The following is a 23,975-nucleotide window of genomic DNA, read 5'->3' as shown; positions in this document are numbered from 1 at the left end:
TGATGAAAATCACAATTTGATCACAATAATTGCGGGAAAATACAAATTTTATTAAAACTGATATAAACTTGGCGCTCGATTATTTATTATATGTTTTCAAAATGTACACTTGATCAAACACACAAAACTAGCTGTTGTGCAATGACATCATACTTTGACCACCGTGAGCCATGTCCTCCCGTCTTTTACATTACTTTTAATATCACCCAAAGTGAAATCTATGGATATCTGTTCATTCATTTTATATTACACCAGTAGATTTTCTGTACTGTCCAAAATGTTCAAGGTATTGCTGTATGGTATCCATGGGTTGATAAATTTCGTTCATTCGATTCTGGAATAAAATTATATGCAACATAATACATTTTTAATTCCTCAATTTTTTAAAGTGCGATATATCAAACACATAGAGTAAACTGACACCGAGCGTTTATTCTTTTCTTACTTGTAAATATTGAGGAGCCTGATTAGGTACAGCCGATCCAAGGAAACCCTGTAGAAATTCCCTCATGAGTTCCCATGAACTTCCAGGTATGACACAAGGTCGATATTCGATCTGCAATAACGAGATTAACGATTTCAGAAAGAAAAGTATCAAAGCATTAAGATTTCTCAGCGCACTTCGTTTATATATTTATACAGATAAAGATATTTGATACGTATGAATATGTACATGGGGTTTAATGTACGTGAATAAGTATCGACCGAATCCCCATCCCTATTGTTCTGCAACATTTGTTACAGAATCCTCTCTAGATTTTTTCGTCGGAAAAGATCAGACAGGGATAAAAATATGAAGAAAAAAGGAGACGGGGGAGATAATGAGATTTTTTATGGAGTCATGGAATTATGAAATTTAAGGTATCGCGCGAGCTGCCTTACAAATTTTTCGTGGGATGAATTAACTGCTGCAGGGATAGCAAAGCTACTAGCCATCTCTGGTTTTTTCCTCGCTTTTTATTTTACGTATTTTCATCTCAATGCTGTAAGCTTGAGGCGACATTTACGTATATCGTTATCATGATTTTACTTTTGTAATCTCACTATAAGCCCAACAGTGGTGGAATAATTCTGCAACGTATTTATGGAGCTTTCGCACGCGTCTCCTTTTATTACTCACTCAATTTCGAATTGAGGATGCAATCAATTGAGAAGAGAAAAAAATTGCCTCGTGGTTCGAGACATTTATATATCATTTCAGGTTGCCCTTCTTTCGTAAGTAATGCATAAAATAATTTTATCATGCGATTACAAACATTAGTAATAATACTCGCGTTGTCGCTCATAATAAAAGTGCCTTTTTTCGCAAAAGGGTAAGAGAATCCGCGGTAGTCTGTGACATATATTTTATTCACTAAAAGTTATTAGAAATTCTTTCAGCGTATAGTTTGGTGTATCAAACACTTATTCTCTTCTGTTGGAGAAGACTTTGACCTCACTACCGCAGTCGGTTGAACGGCAATATCAAGGAAAAACCGCTGCTTTCACAACGCGTACCTGCATAAGGTTCGCTATCAGGAATCTAGAATAAACGAGGTAAAGCTACTTGCAGGTTGAAAACATGCGAAAAAAGCGATATAAATGTATCCCCAGTCTATCTTACCATCAATATGTCCAATATTAAACTGATAGCACGTCCTTTTCCGCAGGAGAGATATGCAAATCGCGTTTATAATACATTTCGACCAATGAAACTTCAGTTTATTGTGTAAACTTATTAAAAGTTGAAAATTTTTTTTTCTCCTCCTCAAAAACCTTAAGGTTGCTTGAAAATTTCCAGTTGAAAGTAATATTTTAAAATCCATAACGCAGGTTTGCCGAGCTTAATCTTTGCGGTTCGCTGAACGTTGGGTGTCGCAAATCGTGGCGGGGGATATACGTGCGGCAGTATAAGGGGAAAAAATAAAAAAAAAAAGAAGAAAATGTTGGGTAGAGAGGGAGAACAAAGCGACGAATTTAATCCGAATTGATTAAGAGCAGCAGCAATATAAAGCTCCTGCGTGGGCACTCGACATTTTACGAGTAAACTTTTTACATTTTTTGGAGTCCGTTTATTTCATTTTTTCAAGGCCCTTGAACCGTTTGAATCGCTGAGGACTGATCAGAGCGTACGCACACAAGATTTTTGTACGGCATTAAAAATTACCGAATAATCGATCAAAATATATCAAGACTTAGCAAATACCAAGCTTTCCGAATCTTCAGCTCAATTTTTTCTTATATTAAATCCTAGGTAACAAAGTCGAGGCTTTCTAAAAGCTCCGAGCATTTTATTTATACGGTGTTTATAAGTTGTTTTCGATTAGACTAGGTAAAGTTTTATCATCTGCTCCAGATGAAACGGTTCATATGGTGGATTATCTGATTTTAGTAAACCTGCACTCTTACTCTATACAGGAAGTGACGAGCTATAAAGATCCTAAAAGAAAACTTCCACGTTCAATACCTTGCGGATCATCTCCTCCCTTGCTCTCTTGCTCCCTCCTTTTTCCCTTTTTCTTTTTCCTCCCACATCAATCATTTGCCCGAAATTCTTCGCTATATTATATTATAAACTGTCCATAAAACACCCTCTCAGTTATTGCTCCACTCGAACTCTGTGTCTATATGTGTCTAGACTATTTCACGTGACAAACTTTACCTCTGCAGCGCTGGTGCAGTTTCGTGGCAGATTGGAAAGCGACAAATTGTAACGATGTCCCCGGGGTTTACAGGAAAATGTATATGGTACAGGTATAGGTATATATGCACATGTAAACGTATCGCCTACATGTAAACGTATCGGTTCATTGCATATGCGCATAAATGTACATAGGTATATGTACACATAGAGGTACGTGGAAACTACTCCTCGTATATATGGAGCATGTGGTATGTATAACATGTACATACTCGTATACTTTAACACAAGAAGGTGAACGGGAATGTAATACCTATATTTCACCTATATATCAAAGATGTAACCACCAATCCGTATACATGGTGATACAGTTTTACTGCCACAGGTACGTTTCTAGCGAACTTGAAGCCCCAAAGAACTTAAGAGAACCCTATCGAGACAAGATAATGAGGAGAAATCCAAAACTGATATTACAAAAAATTTTAGTCTTTCATATAAATTAAAAAAATGCCAATTCCTGAACTAGACACATGCCTAGACACACGACTTGTTGGTCGATGTATAGATAGGGGAGGATTTTGTCGTTGGAAGTAGGCGATACCTAGGCGCATCTTCGACATACGGTACCCTGATAAAGTTTGCGAATCGATCCATAATTTAGAGTTGTCTAAGAATCCCCCCGTAGTCCCTTGAATCTCATTTCCAATCTACGTACAGTAAACCCATAGAACCCTTCCGAATTCAGGCTAAATTGGAACCCAGCTGTACGTTACTTGCGTGGTAGAGTGAATTTTGTGTACATAAATTTATAATACGTTATTAATGAGAGCATTTGTTGATGATTAATTATTAATTATCCAGATGGGTTAAGAAATAAAGCGTTAAAATTCAATGGGTTATTATCGTTGTTATAATCCCGAGACAATTGAACATTTTAGCAAAAGTTCCTTAATGGAAATAATAACTCAACGTGTAAAGGGTTAAAACGACGAGAATCTAATTAATTGGATGAAGGTAACCAACCGCTGGCTTGAATTTAAGATCAAAGTTTCATCAAGAATTACATTTCTTGATTCGAGATGACGACGTGCGCAGACTGCGTATCTCATGTTTAGGGGTTGAAGGGGGTTGAAATTTCACCCTACAAATACATGAGTATACTTTTTTGATGTGCATCGCAGTATTCTGTTATTTCACAAATTTTCATTATTTGATAATTTTCGTATGCAAGACCGTATGCGAATTGCTTGCGTGTTCTTCGCAGATAATGGCTGATCAGGAGCGACTGAGTTATTAGTTTCATTTGCTCTTATTTGCTGCATTAAAAGTGAGAGAAAAAAAGACTCAGACTTTTCGAACTCTGGATATTGTGAAGATTCGTGTAGCGTGAATAAACGAACAAAGATTACACGGTCTCGGATCAAATTTCTTGGCCTCAAAAATTGTCCCTGGAGAGGCTTAAAAACGTCGAAGCGGCAATCGACTCATGCTTCGGTTTCTCCGTCAGACTCTCATTGCCATTCGCATTCGAGATATTCGTTTTTTGTTATTTTTTTCATCCCCGTTTATTCACGGCTGGGTCAAATTGTAAGTCGAATAATAAGACGGGGTGGAATATACCTATATATGAGGTAGGGAAACGGAACGGGACAAGAAAGCAATCAACGCCCGGAGGGGAAAAGAAGAAAGAAGAAGATAAAAAAGTAGAGAAGAACAAAAACAACATCAACAACAATAACAAAGATCCCACGGCTTCTGTGTAAACAAAGTAGCGAAGCCCCGCGAAATCACTTCACTTTGCAAATCGGAGCTCACTGCTATTTTCTCGCTCCCGCGGTATACGCGGTACTCGTCGTCGTCATCTTCTTTACTTTTTTCTCATTTCTTTTTCCTTACTTTTTCTTTTTTTTTTTTTTTGCGAATATTTGTGACACGTGACTGCACCGGCTGGGCTGCAGCTTCGTAATATACATGGAAATAAATCGTCACGTGGCTTATTACACGTCGCCAATTTGAATTTTTGACAGAAGAATAGAGAATAGAGTTTGAAATATTTTTATACCTCGACGAGTACTCCCTTGAAATTTTGACTCATGGTGACGCTTCCAAGTTTCACGCAGAAATCACCGATCTCGAATCTTGGACCCTTTGCTTCGATTTTCGTCTGTTTCTTGCTCGTGTAAATGCTGGTCATCTTCAGCATCAGAAGGTCAAAGAGACCGTCGGCGATAAGAGGGACCACTTTGCTTCCGGATTCTAATACGGCAAATACGGATGCAGGCTGCTCAGAGTTGTGTAGCACGTGGACTGTTCTCGGAGACCCTGAAACCGGAAATTGCGGACTGTAAAACTCAATTACCTACTTGCATATACCGCCTAATTGCTCAAGTCTATTTTAATTCAGTTTGCAAAGTGCTTTTAACGCTTTGCTTCACTTTCAATAAGAGATAAGGGATTATAAGACTGGAAAACTTTATGGAAGATTAAAATACCGCGGATATATAATAGTGTGCGAGCCTCCACATTATACGAATAAAATAATAGGATTACAATTTTACTTGATGAATTTGAAAAAATTTTAAGCCAACCCAGAATATGGGCGAAAGACACCGACGCGAAGTTATACCCGTAGATTTGACGTCATTTTAACGAGTCAGTGACATCCCTCTCCGAACTAGTCTTCGAACTCTCTGATATGTATAATATATCCGACTATAGCTATGAAACTTTACGACAGCTCACTCCCGGGTTAAACTTGATCTTAACTTTAGTTTCCCAACTGTTTATACCTGTACCAGTGTGCAAGCATCCACCTAGCTTATATACAATTATACACATATTACACAACTTAGGGGGCTATTTTGGAAAAGCTACGACTGCGAGTTCGAAAAAGCGATTCGTACTTTCTTCATAATTTCGATTGTATTTTTCTTGCCTCCCTATGATCTCGGTACATGAAATAGCGGGTAACTTTTTGTCGCAATATTGAATCAGTTCCGAAGTTCCCTCAGAGTTGACCGAGTCGTTTGCGAAAATTTATGATTTTCCTCTTCAAAATGTGCTTAATCATAATTTTCGACGTCCGATCGATTTTTCAATAATCGGTGGAATCGTCCGTACCAATATAAATGGTAATTGCACGTACGCAGCTGTGTGGAGAATTTGAGGTGGCGAGAGATGCGACGAACCACACCACGTACGGAGCAGGTATAAAATTAAACGAATGCAACGTGCGAAATACTCTGAATATTCATAAGCTCTCCCGCCTAATAGCGGGTGCCTATGGGGTGGAAAAGACTTGCTGTTTTCGAACACTTCTCTGCACACTATGCTCTTTTTTAAAAAAAAAAAAAAAAATATCCGTATGGAGCCGCCCATACGAAAATGTATACGAATAATTCGAGCCTTTCACAATGCTGTACATACAAAGGTAGTGCGTGGTATGAATTATTTATTTACGCTTTATGTGTATGGGACATTTTACGCCGACTCGAACAAGCTCTGAAATTCGAATATTTCCTAGAGGGGTCGGGGACAGTTTCACAATCTTTGGATCTGGGTTCCCTCGTAGGTGAGCTTTTATTCTTCGATACCTGTCCCATTCGGAATACCGAATTACGACGGGAATTTTTTTTTTTTTTTTTGTCTCGCGCTCATAGGCAATAATCGCGTCGGTATAATTAGCGGATTTAAGTTTCTCCATCGTACAACTCTCTCGAATAAAAGCGGTCACCGTAAATCGAAATATTAATTTCACCCGCCCCGAAGATTTATTCCCAATAATAATATTCGCGCGCGATACACCCCTGCATGAGCAATTGCTCATTAGGATAGAGCTATTATTATTTAATAGGCGATAAAAAAGGGAGAAAATTTTGGAGCTGGTGCTAACGGAGTCGGGACTCGGAGAATTTAGACGGTTTGAATATCGCACACTTTTGCTGACGGTTTAGAAGCTATTAAAAAAAAAATCTACGAGCATGCGAATATGCGCTGAAACATTTCGCAGTGGGGGGGAGAGAAGTGAAGTGAAATAAAATATCATCTTCCGCAAAATACGTCGCCCGTACGCCAAAGGGAAAGGGACGACTGATTTTCGCATTATATTCAAATCCGTAAATCCGCAGAATGCGGTACAACGGTATGCAAAAATTTAAGACGACTTCCCCCGCGGCTAAAAGGTGACCCTTAATTTTTCATGCGTGAAACACGGATAACGCATGCACCATTTACTTTCTATCCAGTGCCAGTGATCCCACGGTATTACAACGTCAAAGTTTTATCCTCACGCATGAGAAAATCAGAATATACCTCGAAGCAACTGATTTTCATACATCCAATTAAAAACTGAGGAGGTGAATCGCGTGCTTCCTTCTTTTTGTATCCGACAATTACTTCTATCTCTCTCTCTCTCTCTCGATGCAAAGACGAAAACTTTTACCGCTCTTGTTGGCCCCGAGCAAATACATAACGATATTCAGTTTCCATGTGTAACTTGAAGTTTGTCTTTATCTTCCCTCAGCTTTGACGGCTGTGGGTTTTGCTCTTCGATTCAGATTCGGGATGCTCTGCAGCGACGATTCGTAGAAAACGCGATCGGTAGTTGATTCACCGAATCAGTAATTTCTAACAAAATCCTACAAAAGCTTACACTTGGCAACTTTTTACCAAAATGATTTATCGGTTTTCGGAAGTTTAACTCGCGGCGCGGTTAAAGAGAATCTGCAAAAGCTCCTTCGATCCGTGCGGCGTGACGATTCTGCCGTCAGCGTCCGTTGTGTGCGCCTCCAGTTGCAGATTCGTACGAACATACTGCATCCGCGTGACATACGCTAGAATGTTAGATACATGGGTGATGTGTATGGACGCGTATATCTATATCTACATCTGTGCATAATACAATAGAACGACGTGGAACAAGTACCTAAGCAATTACGCGCTAAATCATGAGCCTACATTACGGGCGCAGCCAGGATTACAATGCGTGTTTCCATGCAGCCATTAAGATATAGATATAGTTTGAATATAACTAGCAAATATGTTGGCACTGTCTAGTTCCTACCATTATTCTACTCCGGTGTATTCAACGATCTATAGTATAAACTCCAGGCTTTTCGAAAGCTTATAAAAATCAATACACCTACCTTCCCATTGTACATCTATATATTTGAATATACCTTTTCCGGCAATGTGATTTCTCTGATAATTGGATTCGATTTTTGTTATATTGATGTCAAATAAAATTATGTAAAAGAGATTAGATCCTGGACAAAGTTACGCTACCGACCTTCAAGCTCTGCAAGGACAAAGTAAATTGAAAAGTTACAAAAGCTCTCGCACAAATTCCGTGAGCCCTAGCAACTTCAATGAATTGTGAACAAAATAATTATCGTTAGGGTTTTCGTTTGATTCTATTTTATTTTTTTTTCTATTTTTGGAGTCGTGCTGAAAAAATATACACGCATAGAACAGCCTGAGTACAAAATGGATGATAGTTCACACCCCCTTACGAAAGAGCTTGCAATGGAACTGAACTTCTCTACAGATGGAGGGGTTCGAGGCGACTCGGGGTCACGAATTTATGACCCTTGTGTGTACAATTCGGTTTTTAAAGGGTTCGAGATTTGATCACATCGGGCAATTAGTTCACTTTAGTTGAAACAGCTGGGTAATTTTTTTCCCCCCTGCCGCCCTTGCTCAGTGTCTTTGGTTTGGTCTAACTCGTTGTTGGATAAAGTGAAAGTAGATCGTAAAAATGTCAGTTGGGTTAAAATATCTTGGCCGCTGATGAGAACGACGCCCGCAACCGCGGATTAATACGAGTTAGCTGCGGAAGAATGCGCAAAAAAGTAAAGTCAGAAATGAAGAAAGAAAGAAAAAGTGAGAACAGGCTATACCGAGACCGCAGAAAGAAAAACTCGAGAGAAAAAATAGAAAAGAACCAGCGGAATTTTAGCGGCACAGAAAAATCGATGTCGCAGGGTGAAACACCCCGGAACGGGGGGGAAAAAGAAGGGTACACGTAGGTTCGCGGATTAGGAAACGTGCGCGAACCTTTTTCACTGTGAAGCAAAAATAAAATGTCTACGCGGATCATCGGAGTGAAATTCCGAGGAAAAGAAACGCTCGAGAATTTGTACGGGCCAGTGCGGAAACGGTCTCGGCATTACGGGGCACCGTCGGATTTCCTCGATTTTTTCTTCCTCTTTCGTATCCTATTTTTTCTCATCTCTAATTCCTCCTGTATTTTCATTCCGCTTTCGGCAGAACCAGACAGTTTTCATTTGGAAGTCGACTTGCCGCATGCCTCGCCGTATTTTTAGATCGTACACATTTCTTCCGAGAATACGTCCCGTCTCGATGCTCCGAGCTACCGTACACTTAAAAAACGTTACCAGGGCCTCCGCTACGCCCCATCTTACCTCCGACGCGCAATGGCCACCCACACAACACACCGTAATAAGACTCCGATAACGAAAACCGAGGGATAAGGACACTCTGCCGCTATCGAACGGGACACCACAAGGCCCACCCGACCGATTTGCCGTCCTTAATGAGTTACTGACGATCGCATTTAATATCGCGTGCCCTCGCCCCGTCTCTTCGTCCCCCTTCAAATTTTACCCTCGCATACGTCGCGTGGACCATAATTTCAACAGATGGCAAAGCTGACCTGCCCCCGATCAGACACTTGGAATTGTAGTAGGCTTCGATTGGGGGTGTTCGACTATTTAACAATATCCTTAAAAATATTTGAGATCCGAAACCGCTGGAATTGAGAGAAGCTCAACGGACCCCCGACCCTTTACATTCGACGTGTGTCCGGTTAATTAATCGGTCGACATTATCTTTTCAAAAGTGAATTTAGGAACAAGCGATCAATCTCCCGAAGTTTTATTTCATCTTTTTATTTTTCGTAAATTAGACACGTCGGCTTTTTTACCGGAATGAAAACACGCCGCGAAATCCCTCCGGGGCCATCACGGACTAAGACCGAGTAGATGTAAAATAAAATATCGCACGTGATGAACAGCGCGAAAAGTTTATACGGTATAATAATATGTGAGACGCGTGTCTCGCCGCTTTTTATATATAAATCTCCTTCCTCTCCTCGTCCTGACCCCCCGTGAAGGATACCGGAGCGAAACCGGAGGGAGAAAGAAGGATAAGAAACAGGACGCTTCGCTTCGGCGTATCCCAGACAGTCCGGACTCAGTTTTCATTCCGTGTTCTTCAAGCCTTTTACCAAATTATATTTAAACTACGGTTCAAAGAACCGAGCCGCTCGTGAGATTTCTTTATTCATCCTCTCTAACACGTGCATCTATAGATCACTGGATCCGAAGGAGCGGCGGTAAAAAACACGTATACCTACCTCGAGCAATACCTTGCGCGCCATCGCTTATTGGACGCGTGACTCTCACGACGTTGAAATGACGTGACAATTATGACAGCTTTGATCTGCGTCCTCATCACCCGCTGCAAAGTGAAATCTCGTCCATTAATACGCGCGTGTCTCTTGTAGTTTTGTTATTTTTTCTTTTTTTTTTTTTTTCTTTCATCACCAAATATTTCTGCACAGTTCGAGCTACGCACCATTTGTAAAATAATTTTCGCACGTCTCGGACAGCTCTATAATTGTACGTATATTTTGAATTTGATTTTCGGTATATAAAATCCTTTCTGGTTCTCAGCCTTCGATGTATTTTGCATGTGCGCGATTCGCTCGCATACCGCGGCACCATCCCGAGTGCTTTTCAGTGTCTAAGAAAAGATCCAGTTATTTTTCTTCATTTTTAAGGGTTTGTTCAACCCCTGCTATCGGATTTCGAATGGCGCTAGCTAGGTTCGTACGATCGTCGACGTACGTGTACGGTGTGCGCGGGATTGCCAACTATTTTTTTTAAGCTGGATAACTAGTTTCGGGTTATGATAATATTGTTACAATAACAGTTCCGCAACGTCAAATGTTTCGGGGGGAATTTACGTACCGTTCGGTTTTGTATAATTCCGTTCTCATCTGGGTTATATACTTCGGCAGGCCAAAACCTTCGGATTTACCAAGTGCTTTCAAAGGGTGAGGGAGAATTTCCTATTCGAAGAGATTTGCGATCGCTTTATTAAAACTTCCAGCTGCTACCCCCCGCGCCCCGACTATCCACTCAGCTCTACGGGTTTATCGCATGGCGTATAGTCGACGTTGAAAATGTGATAAAACGAAAGCTTTCGAATATCGTATAAAAATGCGCCTAGTCTTAAAAATAAATAAATTTCACAAATTATTCGAAGAACGGACGACGACCCGTTTTTAATCGCGCTAGGAAATAGGGGGTACAAAGTGACGGAAAAGATACAAGCATAAAATAAGCCGCAGTGTCAGCCCCGGTGATTATTTTCCACCCCATCTTCTTTTCTCTGCTTATTTTCTCTCCGTCTGCCGTAGTTTTTGACTCGTTCTCGTCGAGCAGCAGTGGGGTGGAAAATAGAAAAAAGTACAGCAGTTATAGACGAGTGCATCGCATTGTGCGTACTCCTCCTCTCTACGATCGTTGCCTACCTGACGTGTATACCGCACGACACGATCGGGGTGGGTTCCAAATTCAAAAATGGGGTCTCCCCCTCCCAGGGGTTGGAATGTACCGCAAACGCAAACATAACGTGCAGCGTTATAACGGGGTTCGCAAAATGAGATTTTATTGTCGTGTAATTTAATTCGTATTCATACGGCCCTCGATCGTCGATGGCAAGTTTTTTTTTTTAATAATAAAAAGGTAGGCGATGACGCCCAACTCGGGACACGATTCTACAGCAACACCGACGAGCCCTCGTCGGCGTCAAACTTTAATCAATTCTTGTATCGCCCGGCTGGGGGTGGTGAAAAAAAAAGGGGCAACCGTCGAACGTACGGCGCACCGGAAGAAAAAATTGGAGCTGCCGAAATTTTATGCGTATCGAATCTCCTGGATTTTCCGAAAATTGTTTCGGGAGATGAAAAGAAAAAAAGTTGAACCAATTAGACGATACAATGCGAAACTGCAGCAAACGATGGAAAAAAGTTCATCCCAGCTGAGGGGAGGAGAGAAAAAAAAAAAAATGGAAAAAGGGAAATATCCTGCCCCACGTCGGTCTGAATAAAATTCATTCAGTTTTTTCATGCGGTAACCGTCGCGTACTTAAATCCTCTCTAACTAACCCAGTCCAACGATATAAGCTGTTCGGGGATCTCTCTTGCATCCCGCAGCTGTATATTTCCGTCACGTGCGTTCCAACCCACCTCGTACAGGTATACAAGGCATTTCGGTATATAATGTCAGCTCGGCAAGGTTCTGACGCGAACAAATTTTTCTCCCTTGATTTTTTGCCTCCAACTTTTTCGTACGAGACAGCAGCGCGACGCGATGGACGAAACGAGATAATTGCGGATCGTTTTTATTCCCCCGATGCCAAAACTCTGACTGGAGAGAACGTGAAGCGTGAAAAAAAAATCTATGCGCGATTCGAGTGGATTTTCGAATCGATCCGCCTCGGTGTACGAGACGATGATAATAAAGTGAGATTCGAGAAAAGCGAAATATATAAAAGGAATAGCAGGTATTACAATAGTTGTGCAAGTATAATAGTATGCGGCGGTGTACGGTATAAGTCGCTGTGGGACGTCGGTGGCTCGCCACCCGCACACCGATCGTCGTCGACATCGGGGGGGGTAGTTTTGCGCAGGCTAGCGCATTGCCTACAACGCGGTGCCGACGGGGCGGTCCACCTCGTCGTTCGCGCCGGGGGTAGTTTAGTTCAGTCGGCCGCGAATCTGCGTGGGGGAAAGCCGGTCCCCCTCTCAGCTGCTGCTGCTTCTATCAGCCCTCGGTCGGTCACCCCGAAAATATACCTTGTGCCACATCCCGTCCCGTCCCGTCCCGTCCTGCTATCCTACCCTACGCTATTTTGCTTCGATTCGGTTTATCCACCCTATCCTGCCTCAACTTTGATCCAACGAAATCCAACCCGACCAGACTTGGCCTGGCTCAGCTATACTCGTACGCGAAACTTACACGTTCAGCTGTACGCGGTGCGAACCCTACGCGTACCCTACGAACGCCCTAGACCGCTAATTTGTCACGTTTTCACTTCAGTTTCCGGGTCACGTTTACAACGAATAGATGGACTGCGCGGAACGGCTCGCGAATTAGCGAATAGCGCTTAAAAATCGAGGAGAATTTTAAATGATATTTTTTTCACTCCACGAATAAATTGTAGTGGATTTCGTCGGTGTGGATATTTTTGTAATTTTGACAAATGAGGGATGAAATTAACCCCCGTTGAACGCTCGTCAGGTTTCGATGTCGTCGTTGATGTTACGAGAGAGAGAGAGAGAGAGAGAGCGCGCGGTATCCGGAAGTATGTTTAACGAGCCGCTGCAGGTGGGATCATCGCCGGTGTTCAATGGATGTGGGGGGATGAGGATTTGAATTTGAAAAGCTCGAGAGACGCACAATCAGCGAATAATTCCCCCACCCCCCCTGCGCGGCACGGAGTGAATCGCGGGTTTAATTTATTCCGATTTAAATGTCGGAGAAGACAATACGAGCTTGAAAATCCTGTGCGGCGCAATTTTAGCGGCAGTAGTAGGTGGTAACGCTACATACCCGTCCGTACACTTTTCTTCGACTCGCTAACTTCGGGCATTATAAAGTCACCGCACTGCAATTCTGCCATGTTTCAGAGAGAGTAAAAAAAAAAAAATAAATAAATGAGAGGAAAAACCGGAGCGGATTTGCGGTCTTTCTTTTTTTTTTTCTATGATTGATAACCCGACGCCGCAAAGTTTAAGGGCGTAATCATTAATAACCGGTAAATCGACTCTTAATTATTTACGAGTATCGTAATTTATTGACCGTGGCCAGTATACCGTACCATGAATTTGAATAAACAACCACGGCCGACCGACGCTTAACGCCTTTTATACGCGTAGAAAATCGCGCGCACCATTTGCTTCGATTAAAAATTCAAATCGAATGAACGCGCGAGTGTTCCGTTTAAACTGAAATCTGGGTTATACGCTATTTTTCATTTTTATTTTTTTCCATTTGTTCGTCCGTTCTCCCGGTTTTTCTCTCAATTCAATTACGTGACCATTCTAATTGAGAAAACAAAAGGGTAAATGCAGCAGGATCGTGCGTCGCCTCCTCTCGTTTATTCATTTTTCATTCATTAGAATTCGATTTAAATGCGTCAACTGGGAGACAACAAATGATCCGTATTTGATATTCACGATAATTTCCGCTATTCCAACTCTGCTGGTGCACGAATTTCCGCAGCTTTGGGCTTCGAGCCAAATTTACAGCGACGTGTACAAACGCTACGTTGCAGTTGCGTAGATCCGTTTAAATTTCTGGTCACTGTAATAGATTGAAAATAAATTGCACGACGAGTGAGAACGAGAGAAAAAAAAAAGAAAAAGAAAAATTATGACGCGAAGAAAAATATCCGGAATGAACTCCGCGTGATTAATTTTTTATAATCGAATGATTTATAATTAACGCGTCCATTGACCGACGGACAGAGAGCAATTCCAGCTGTGTGTAAAACCCGTCAGATTCAGCCCACTCGACTTTGCGGGAACGTCGAGTCCGATCGATGAAATTCTACGCATTGAATCTACGCGATCGGCGAATAAATTCATCGGCGGGGACGTGGGGAGCGAAAATTAACGCAATACCTCACGAAAAAAAATCACAAGATTTGAAAAACACGTGGCGAATCACGAGAGCCTTTTAATACCGCGTACGCGTTGAGTATTCGTAAAATTTCGCAGGTACAGCGAAGATCTTTAGCGCTTGGAATTAAAGAAAAAAAAAAAATGAGAATAATCGAGCGGGGCGGTAATGGGGTGCGTTATTAATGTTGCTATTTTAATTATAAGGTCTGGGAAACGCGCCGTCAGATAATCGGGGGAGGGTCATTCGAGCGGAATAAAATCGACTAGATGTCTTGACTCGAGCTCGGTAGCCGTCGTCCTCGTCCCACCGGGTGTCCTCATCTTGTATAGAATCGATACGTCTCAATTACTGTGCGAGTGCAACATTCCGATCGCATGAAAAAAAGAGAAGAAAAAAAAAACCGAAGAGAAGATAGAGAATCACTCGGATGTTTGCTTCTTCGATCGTAAAATAACAATTCAAACCAACCGTACAGAGAATGAAAAAAAAGTAAATGTTGATTAGCGATTAGCTGTAAAACGATAAACGCAGCTGTTCGATCGAACGATCTCCCATGCCTGTGGATCGATCCCCGACACGTAGATTGATTAATTATAGCACGAGGAAAAATTTGTTGAACCTCTTTTCCAAACGACAATATTGGTACGCAGAGCGATTCGTGTGTACGTGGTTAAAGCGAAGAACAATGATATTGTGGTAAAATGTATCGGCGCATAAAATGCATTCGAGACTTGGAATGTTGGATGTGCGGTAGGTAGACGTATTATCGAGACAATAACTGTTATCTGATTTTAAAACAAAAGTCTCCACCGTCTCGGTTTTGTTCGTTCGCGATTCGCGGTGACCTCTTTATTGTCGTTACGTTCGCGCGGTATCTCCGCAGCCAGCTGATAAGTTCGATAAATAGTATCGCAGCGCTTGCATGGCGCACTTGTACCAATGCACATCTACCGGTAGAATAAAGGAAAGAATAAAGGTGAGGCGAGAGCGATCGGGAGGTCGAAAGTTGGCCAACGAATAACGAATAAAAAAAATGACGAACGAAAACTGACGAAGGGTGGATAGGGGTTGAAAGGCGTCGCGACCTTCGCGAATCAATCGAGAAAATTCATCGAATGATTGACGCAGCTTTTACATTTTTTATTTAAATTTTGCAATTGCAGGCCTTCCCCTGAACAATTTCCACGTTGGTCTTCCCTTTTGTTTTCACCCTTTGACGAGAGCAAGCAACTTCATTTTTTCCAAACTCGTCCAATGCACCGATTCCTTCTGATGATTCATGGTACGACGAAATCGGACAATTTTCTTTTATTTCTCTCAATCTCTTTCACAGGATTTTAATTAATCGGTCAGCGTTAATTCGCGCCTGCGAAGTGCGAAACGAAGAAGAAGATAAAACAACACCAGGCAAAACCTGCTCCATTAAAGTACAATTCGTACGATGTGCGGAAAGTTCGAACTGTAGAATTAAAAAACCATGAAATCAGTGCTGAGAAAAACTTGCTGCCGGGACGAATTTCCAGAAAATTGAAGAATACATAAAGAAATTATATTTAAAAAAAAAAACGAAACGTTGACAGTTGCTTTTTCTTTTCTTTTTTTCTTTTTGTTTTCGATCAGCTGAAAAATTCCAAAATGAAATTCTTCTGGGTATCCGAGATGAATTTGGCGTACAGAAGCTTTTTCCGCTAAAAGTTTGGAATCATTTCAAGATCTACGATAATCAGAGGACAACGATCCATCATTCGTTCAGTTTCTTTATTGGATTTTAGTTTTTCTCCTTTTTCACTCACCCGTTTTCCCGCGCACCGACGATGCTCCGCGTTGGAACATTAGCAACGGTTATAACGAATCCCGTGCAGCCCGGTTGCGAGGGTGAAAAAAAATGTAAATGTACTTATTTAATGAATACTATATATGTACATACTTATATGGCAGAGCTGAAACTATTCATGTAACGTTCCAAAAAATTATTAACATCTTTCTCGAACCGAAAAGATTAGTGAAATTGGAGATATAAATATGAACGTAAGCCGCGCGTTGTCCAGATACAAAAGTGGATGGTAAACGTGCGAAATTAATGTGTGACGTGTGAAATATTCCGACAATAACTGTAGCTCAGAGTATAAATGAAAAATAAATGAATAAGGAGCGAGTGGAGGGATAAAGTTGATAGATCCTCGGGGAAAATTGTACAGTGAATTGAAAAATGAAGAAAATGATACGCCACACGCGACGAATGTAGATAAATTTTTATGTGTATAAAACATACGTACGATGTTCGTACGGAGATTGAAGGGGCGGTAGAGACTGCAGTAATTACAATAAAACATTTTTAATTTTAACGTGAGTCATGTGCCGTATTTGTGTGTACGAGACATTAGTAAGATTGCTCCACTGCTGGGAATTTTATACATTCTTCGGAGCGAAATATCATGCGAATGTTATACGAACGACGTATGGGGAAGAATAATATAACAAAACAAAATTGGGAACAACGAGAGTCACGATAAATACGACGTCGGCGTTCGTCAACGTACAATAAAATATGAAATGATAAAATAATGTCTAATTGAAAACCTCGATAAAAATTAGGTAGATAATGACTTAGAAGAGTGAAGCCTGATACTCTTCGCCGACAATAATTAGGATAAATGTAAAACTCGACAATAATGATTAAAGAAATAAAAAAATCCAAGTGCGAAATTAAACTATACATTGATATAAATGATGACGATAAATAGTGTATTAGAAAAATTATTCAGAGAAATTTATTCAACTGTAAACGACAATAATATCTAGAATAATTAGCAACGAAACTACCCTGCATTTTGATGATTGAAAAAATTAAAAAAATAAACCAACGATCGTTCAAACATTGGGAAGATAATTAATCAACGATCGTGTACGTCAGAGATAATAATGAAAAAATAAAAAATACGAAACCTAATGGAAATGAGGGCAGAGATGATATGAGAGGAGACGAGAAAAAAGCAAAAAAGTATAAGAGAAAATAAACAACCGAGGAGAAAAAATAAAAATAACATCCTTTTTTTCGGAAAAACAAAAATGTTACAGCTGTTGGTATTATACGCGGAGATTTTCCGCGGTGTAGAAGAAGAAGCGTCAGATGTTGTAGGGGTAGAAAAGTACGTGCAGGTATTATTACCGGCACTAGACTAGACGTGACTCTTACGACCCTACGAGAAGAGGAGTGTCCTTTGGAAACGACTTGTAAACAGCCCGCGGCAGTCAGAGGGATCCGAAGGAAGAGAGGAGGGTAGAAAAGGGGTCAAGAAGAAGGACGAAGAGGAGGAGGAGGAGGAGGTGGAGAGGAATAAAGGAAGAATAGGAAAAATTGAAAGAATGTCTCTGCACCACCAGTATTACGTAAGTATATCGTATTTTGGGCGGCTTATGTCCCGCTGCTAACAAATCCATTAGATCCACGAGTAAATCCGGCAAATCCGTTTACAGCGATAATTCATCGCTGGCTTGACTTCCTGCATTCTCAGGTCGAGTTGCTCCCATCGGTCCCGTTTCCCTCCCCCGACCGGCAATTACACGATTAATTAAAGGGAGAGTAGGGATAGGACCGCGAAGTTGTCGCGGGTCGGGACAACTTATTACCCTAAACTCTCCCGAGGAGATCATCCAGAGGACTATCGCTCGCCGAGGATCTCCGGATGGTCTTCGGATCGGATCCGAGGTGACGACGATATCCAGGCGACGTTCGAATGCGCGATACCGAATCGTCCTCGTTGTCGTTCGCCCGATCGATCCAGGTGAAGCCAAAGTTCCGCTTAATCGATCCGCAAATTTTTTTTGACCTCCGTCTCCTTACGACTCCCACGTTCGATCCGTGACGCGATCGTCGTTGAAAAAAAAAATAGTGGGAAAAAGCGAACCTTCCGAAGGAACGACATCCTAGTCGAGCCGGTGGCGCGCGTGTTAAACCATCGCTATTCTCCGCTCTATGGGTCAAATTGGAGCAATGTTCTCACCCTCGCTCGGCCTCGTGAAAAGAGCTTGGAGTGCACGGGGTACGGGGCAGCTAAATACAGTGGCATAACCGATAGACAGGAGCCAGTTTCCGCTCCTCCCCTTCCTCTCGCTCATCTAGTTCGCGATTAGCCGTATATAGTACACCGTCTAAAGCTGGTGCAGCGTCGCGACGCCTGCTACGTACAGATACACAGACGGGACACGTCCTATAACGTTGAACGGCCGAGCCGAAGCGCGCGTCGCGGACGTTTAATACCCATGCTTCTGTCGCGGTGGAGGTTCGTCCTAAGGGTTGTAGGAGGATATTGACCGGCTGCGACCCTGGTTCCAGAACCCGCGTGGCCTTTGCTGGATATACATATATATATATATATTCCTTCCACTGGCCGCTTTCCTTCCTTCCTTCCACTGCAGCCCTCCGACGAGGAGTTAAAGGGGATCTGACCGAATTCCACCCCCTCGAGTCACACGCCCCGCAAAATCCCTTCTGTCAAGATATCCGGGCGAAAATTGGACGCCCCCTTTTTATTCCCAACTCTCCTCCCTTTCGCCACCCCTTTGTACGCGGATAATACCGGCGGTGCGCCCGTCAACCCTAGATAAGAAATTGGTGAATTTCTTACCCCCCGGTCCTCGGGGAGAAACAAGTTTGTCAAACGTACCACGCAGCCGTGTGGAAACGTGAATGTGCGGGTGGACGACCTTGCCCTTCGTCTGCGAAACTCTTGACTACGTACTCGGAATTTTTGTTGCCCGACGATTTTTTTTTGGTTGGAACGAGTAATTTTTTACCTTATCATGTCCCTTTTTTTTAATTTTTTTCCTCGCCCGAGGTGGTGAGCTCGTCACAAAACTCACTTGGTATTAATTCCTCGATCTCCGGAGGGACGAGGGATTTCGATCGAAGCTCCAACTTGTGCTCCACAGAATCAAAAGCTGCGATGTAAGCTCAACCCTGTCCGCCTGAATGGATTCCGAGGGGGGGTGGGGTGGTAAAGGGAAACCACTTTGTATTCCTAGACGTAAATTAGATGCAGTGGGAACGTATCAAAGGGCGAAATTTATCAGAGACCAGGAGGAATTGTACACGTTATACCGCGTTCGCGGCGAGATTCGAGTATATCCGCGCCGGTGGTTTAAAGCAAACTTCGATTCACGCGCCATCCGATCCTACGGTATACTATTTATATTTAACAGATTCAGCGGAGAGGAGGGTTGATGTTGGTTGTCGTAGGTCGGGGTTGGCCGAGCGGACGTTTTGTATGTATAGACGCGACGTTCGGGGGGAGGGGGGAGGGGGGGGGGGGGGGCGGGAGGGAGGGTGTTTGTCGGTGGTGGACACTCGAGCGGAAAGTTATTTGGCAAAGATCAACCGATTCCCGAAAGTTCAGCCGGTTCGGCGAAATTGATCTTTTACATAATATCTCATTTTCCGTAAAGCTCTCGTTCAATTTAGCACGTACGTTCTATAAGAGTCCGTTCGCGTGCCGTTCCGATCTTGATGGAAAATAAGAGATAAAAATTTTCATCGATCCTCAAACTTTTACATTTTCGCGTATCGTCTTCGAGGGTTGTAAAACCACGTATGTGCGAGACCGGCGGGGGCCGCGCACCGACTGTAGTTTCATTTTTCACATACACGTCTGGGAAAAAAATAAAATCAAATAGACTACGTTATATCGAGGAGAATAGAAGTTCCCTTCCTAGCTCCGCCGTATAATGTACCGATACTCTGGCACATTGTCGTAAAAATACTAAAAGCACGCCGGGCGAACGCGAACAGGCGAGGCGCGTGGTATAATGTAGGTAATGCGTCTCTGTTTTGCAGCGTAAAAAAAAAAATGTTTAAAAGAGTAAAATAAAGTAGAAAAAAAAGAAAAAAATAAACGACGTAAAACTGAAATCCCTGGTGGGACCGCGCGCATTTCCCCTGGTATTTAAATTCACTCGATATACGTCTACTAGATTTGTGTGTTTGACGTTCGTGGAAAATTACATGGCTGCGCTGAAAAATAAAACGAATCCACGGCGGTCCGGTTGGCTAACGATATTTTAACGCACCTTACGATAACACCGGTTACCGCGATTCGGGGTGCACTGTTGAAAAAATTGCGTAATTCGGATAACGCGAAAAGGTAGAATAATTGAGGGACAAACGCCGCGCTGTATGAAATTCTTTTTACTCGAGTCCCTGATACGGGCCGAGCTGGGAATCCGATGACTCAATCCACGCGACACCGCGCACCTAAATAAACGTAGGACCAGATGGTCGGTGAAAAATTTAGAAAGTTGGACCCTACGAGGAACACCAAATGCTTCAAGAAAAAAAAAAGAAAGAAAGATTTCCGAATGCGACAAATCGCGTCTATTGCAATCGTAAGCCCGGAACACATCGTATCGGATAAGCAGCGCTTCCGGAAATATTGGATTCAATTTTATATTTGATTTCTTTATCTCTGGCGATTCAGGCGATTCGCCCAGCTTCTGAATAATTGATTATACGAGGCGTTATTCGAGGCGGTTATATCGAATCTGATTTCGAACGGAGAGTTTTGATTCTGTTCTCTTTTTTTTTTTTCAAACCCGCGAGGCTCAGAAGATCGAGATAGGATGACGTTATATAAATCATTTTTTAAACAGGTTGTTTTACAAGTTGTAAGAAAAGCGGAGAGCGATGGTTATCGGTGGTAGATCCCAAAGGATCTACCGAAAGACGAAGACGAAATATGTTAATATAAATTACACGATGTGATAAATTTGTGCAGCTGATGCTTGTAAACGTTCGTACGTTCTGGACGTACACGCGAAGGTATCCGAGGTATATGGACCATGGAAAACACACGTCATCACCCACGCAAGAAATGCACGAACAACGACATGTGCCTCCGCTTCAGAGCGTGCGGAGGCAACGAAAGGCGTGTCCGACTCTACAATTAATAAACGTCGAGAATTTTATCTTACGAAATCTGTTGGATTATAAGAAGAACAGTTATTATCTCAAGAAAACCGAATAGCAGCGGCAAAATTTCCATCTCGACAACTTTCAGCTACAGACAAACTAATCGAAACTTGAGCAGCTGTGGTTCGTTGAAAAATGCAACGGTTTTCTTTCAGCTTTTTTTCTGAAAAAAAAAAAAAATTGATCGCAAGATTAAGTCCGTTCGGGGGAAGAATTTCGATGCTCGTACCAGACCTATTTCACCTCCCAGACGTTGTTGAGCTTTGCAAAATAGACGTCGTGGCGGTGAATCAGATTCATCGAACATTAGCCACGTCGCGATGAAAGAATCGTCGAAGAAAAACGGTTGTTGTATTACTCGGTGTACGAGTTTTTTTTTTTCTCTCTTTCCACCTTGCGTGAAATAAAAAAAGCTAAGCAAAAATATGACATCAAAAAGGTGGGGAAAAAAAGAAAAGGAGAAACCCCGGTAGGTTTCTGGATGAAGAAAGAGAGGGAAAACGGGGGCTCTGGGTCTACTGCCAAAACCCGCGACCCAGATACGGATCGACCCACCACCGCCGGTGCCGCGGTGGCACTATACCCCACATCGTCTGGTCTGGTTTTCCCTGGTCGACCCGAAACTCCGTGTAGTTTATACCTTACCGTATAGGTCTACTACTAACCTCCGCATAGGCAGGGGGGAAACTCGTAGAGTAGCTACCGACGATATTTCGTAAGATACGTGTAACGCGTACGCGGGCGTCTCCGAAGGGATCGTTCCTCTTCGCTCCTCGCCCGATGTCTGTAATAGGTAGCACAGCCCTCCGCTCCGCCCGGATGGAAACATTTTCACCCGGCCCTGCAACGTTTTCCTCCACGTCTCGATGCATTACTCCGACTAAAGTGCACTCAGACCGGCCGTATCATAGTCTCCGTAACGCTGGGAGGTAACTACGGCTTTCGCCCACATTTCAGTCTACCGGTATAACTCGCCCAGTCGCCGGGAGCGTGTGGAAAAAAGAGAAAACCGAGGGATGAAAAGTTGAAATTGAACATTTTCAGTTTTCGATCAAATTCCGAGCCGGCGTGATTTTTGTGCACTTTTGTTTCGCTCGCTTTCGAGGGTGAGATTTATCGAAAAATCGAAAAATGTGGACTGCGCCCTTCTGGACAGACAACGAGCGGTTTTCTTCTTCTTCTTTTATTTTTTCGCAGCTTGAATTATTCGCGCAACATTTCACCTCATCTTCCAGTTCCTTCGCGAGCACATCTGCGAAATTGGAAATCGTTAGCTCGGTCTACCGGATTAATTCACCTCCCATTTCTTCTCCGACGAAACAAAACGTGATACAAATAAAATAGAACCCACTCGCGTCGAGAACAAAAAAAGAAAAAGAACAAAAAAAAAAAACTATTCGTTGAATCGAGAATGAAATTTTTATCAAAAAAGAGAGGAGAATTTGGAAAAATAATAAGAGTTCTGCATGCGTTATATCGATTCGAGTACGAAGTTGAGCACTTGTCGTTCGTTCAACGGTATAATAAATACATTTCAATTCAAATGCTAAAATCTTTCCAATAATTCAGAAATAGTTTTTCCTACAACGTGTTCGGCATTTCACGAGTGTGACGCGGCCAATAAATACACTAGCTATCCTCCATTTTATCGACAGGTACACAGGTGCGTTCCGTCCGAATGGAAGTGGGAAAAAATAAAAAAAAAAAACCCAGGAAAATTATTGGTTAATTTAAATGAAGAAACCTGATTTTCTCCACGTGGGCTGGAAGACTCGAGGGCGCGACGCCGTTTCGTCTGGTAGAGAAACATTCCTAATCGTACCTACTCTTCGAGCGTTGGAATGCGTCGTCCGAATGAATATAACCGGACGTTGGGACTTCCGTGTAATTATTCAGATGGTTGCGCAACTAGATGTTTCGGGTAGAAAAGGTCTCCGCGGAATCTATCCTGCAGAGTTGCAGCGAACCACCGCCCGCAGGGGAGGCTGGGGGGAAGTTCACGGTGCCCGCTCTGAAATATATTCAAACGGGCTTCGAAACTAATTTAATCTAAAGTTAACGTAAATCTGATGAATATAAATGAATTTAATGGCTTCCGGGCTGCGTAGGCATGTAACGGCTACGGATGCCCAGCATCTGTTCGAGGTACGGCGAAGAAGGTCAATGTTACGGTCGTCGTCCCTTCCACCGCGATCCTTCACCCTTGAGAAACGCCCTAAAACATCACCTCACTTCGCGACAGCCCTTCCGAACCAGGCGACTGCCGCTCGATCTCTTTTCGAGGGGTTGCTTGCCCCATAAATTGGACAAAAGCTATTTCGCCACTCCCGGAAGCGAAATTTAGCCAGGAAAATAATTAACCCGTCGTTTTCTGTATTTTCGGCTAGGGAGGGTGATTTCGTCGGGGGTACACGGCTCGTGCGGGGATAAAAATCTCTCGGGGTTGAATCGCGCGGCGATTTCGATACGGATTTGGAAAGGGGGGGCGAAAAATTCGTTGACTAATCGCAGGTATCAAAAAATTTGTGAGCCCGTTAGCGCGGGTGTAGGAAATCGATTTGCACCGTTATTGAGCCAGCTGGTTAATTAACTGCACGGTGCGGATCACCGTGGACTAGCTGCAGAGCGTCGCAAAACGTGGCGAACCGTAGCGGTCGTAATTTTGCACGTTTATAAT

General features: G+C 42.6%; 2 protein-coding genes across 6 annotated transcripts in view; one reads left to right on the top strand and one right to left on the bottom strand.

The window, feature by feature from the left end:
* Window positions 1-63: 63 nt before the first annotated feature.
* Window positions 64-23,975, bottom strand: part of LOC105687525 (mediator of RNA polymerase II transcription subunit 20) — a 79,767-nt gene continuing 55,855 nt past the window's right edge. For all 5 annotated transcript variants that reach the window (XM_020853236.2, XM_048654621.1, XM_012403244.3 and 2 more), the window contains 3 exons: window positions 4,683-4,942; window positions 446-556; window positions 64-334 (listed from right to left, as the gene is read on the bottom strand). In XM_020853236.2, the coding sequence (XP_020708895.2) occupies window positions 242-334; window positions 446-556; window positions 4,683-4,942 (464 nt within the window). In that variant the 3' untranslated portion in view covers window positions 64-241. The remainder of the gene's footprint in view (window positions 335-445; window positions 557-4,682; window positions 4,943-23,975) is intronic.
* Window positions 10,670-23,975, top strand: part of LOC105687527 (facilitated trehalose transporter Tret1-like) — a 59,266-nt gene continuing 45,960 nt past the window's right edge. Inside the window, exons 1-2 of the mRNA XM_048654611.1 lie at window positions 10,670-12,481; window positions 15,668-17,724. Coding sequence (XP_048510568.1) covers window positions 17,701-17,724 — 24 coding nt within the window. The 5' untranslated portion in view covers window positions 10,670-12,481; window positions 15,668-17,700. The remainder of the gene's footprint in view (window positions 12,482-15,667; window positions 17,725-23,975) is intronic.

This window comes from Athalia rosae, chromosome 4 (genome assembly GCF_917208135.1).
Source record: "Athalia rosae chromosome 4, iyAthRosa1.1, whole genome shotgun sequence".
Taxonomy (NCBI): Eukaryota; Metazoa; Arthropoda; class Insecta; order Hymenoptera; family Athaliidae; genus Athalia; species Athalia rosae.
Note: the sequence above shows the minus strand (reverse complement) of the source record. Positions and strands in the feature narration are given on the sequence as shown.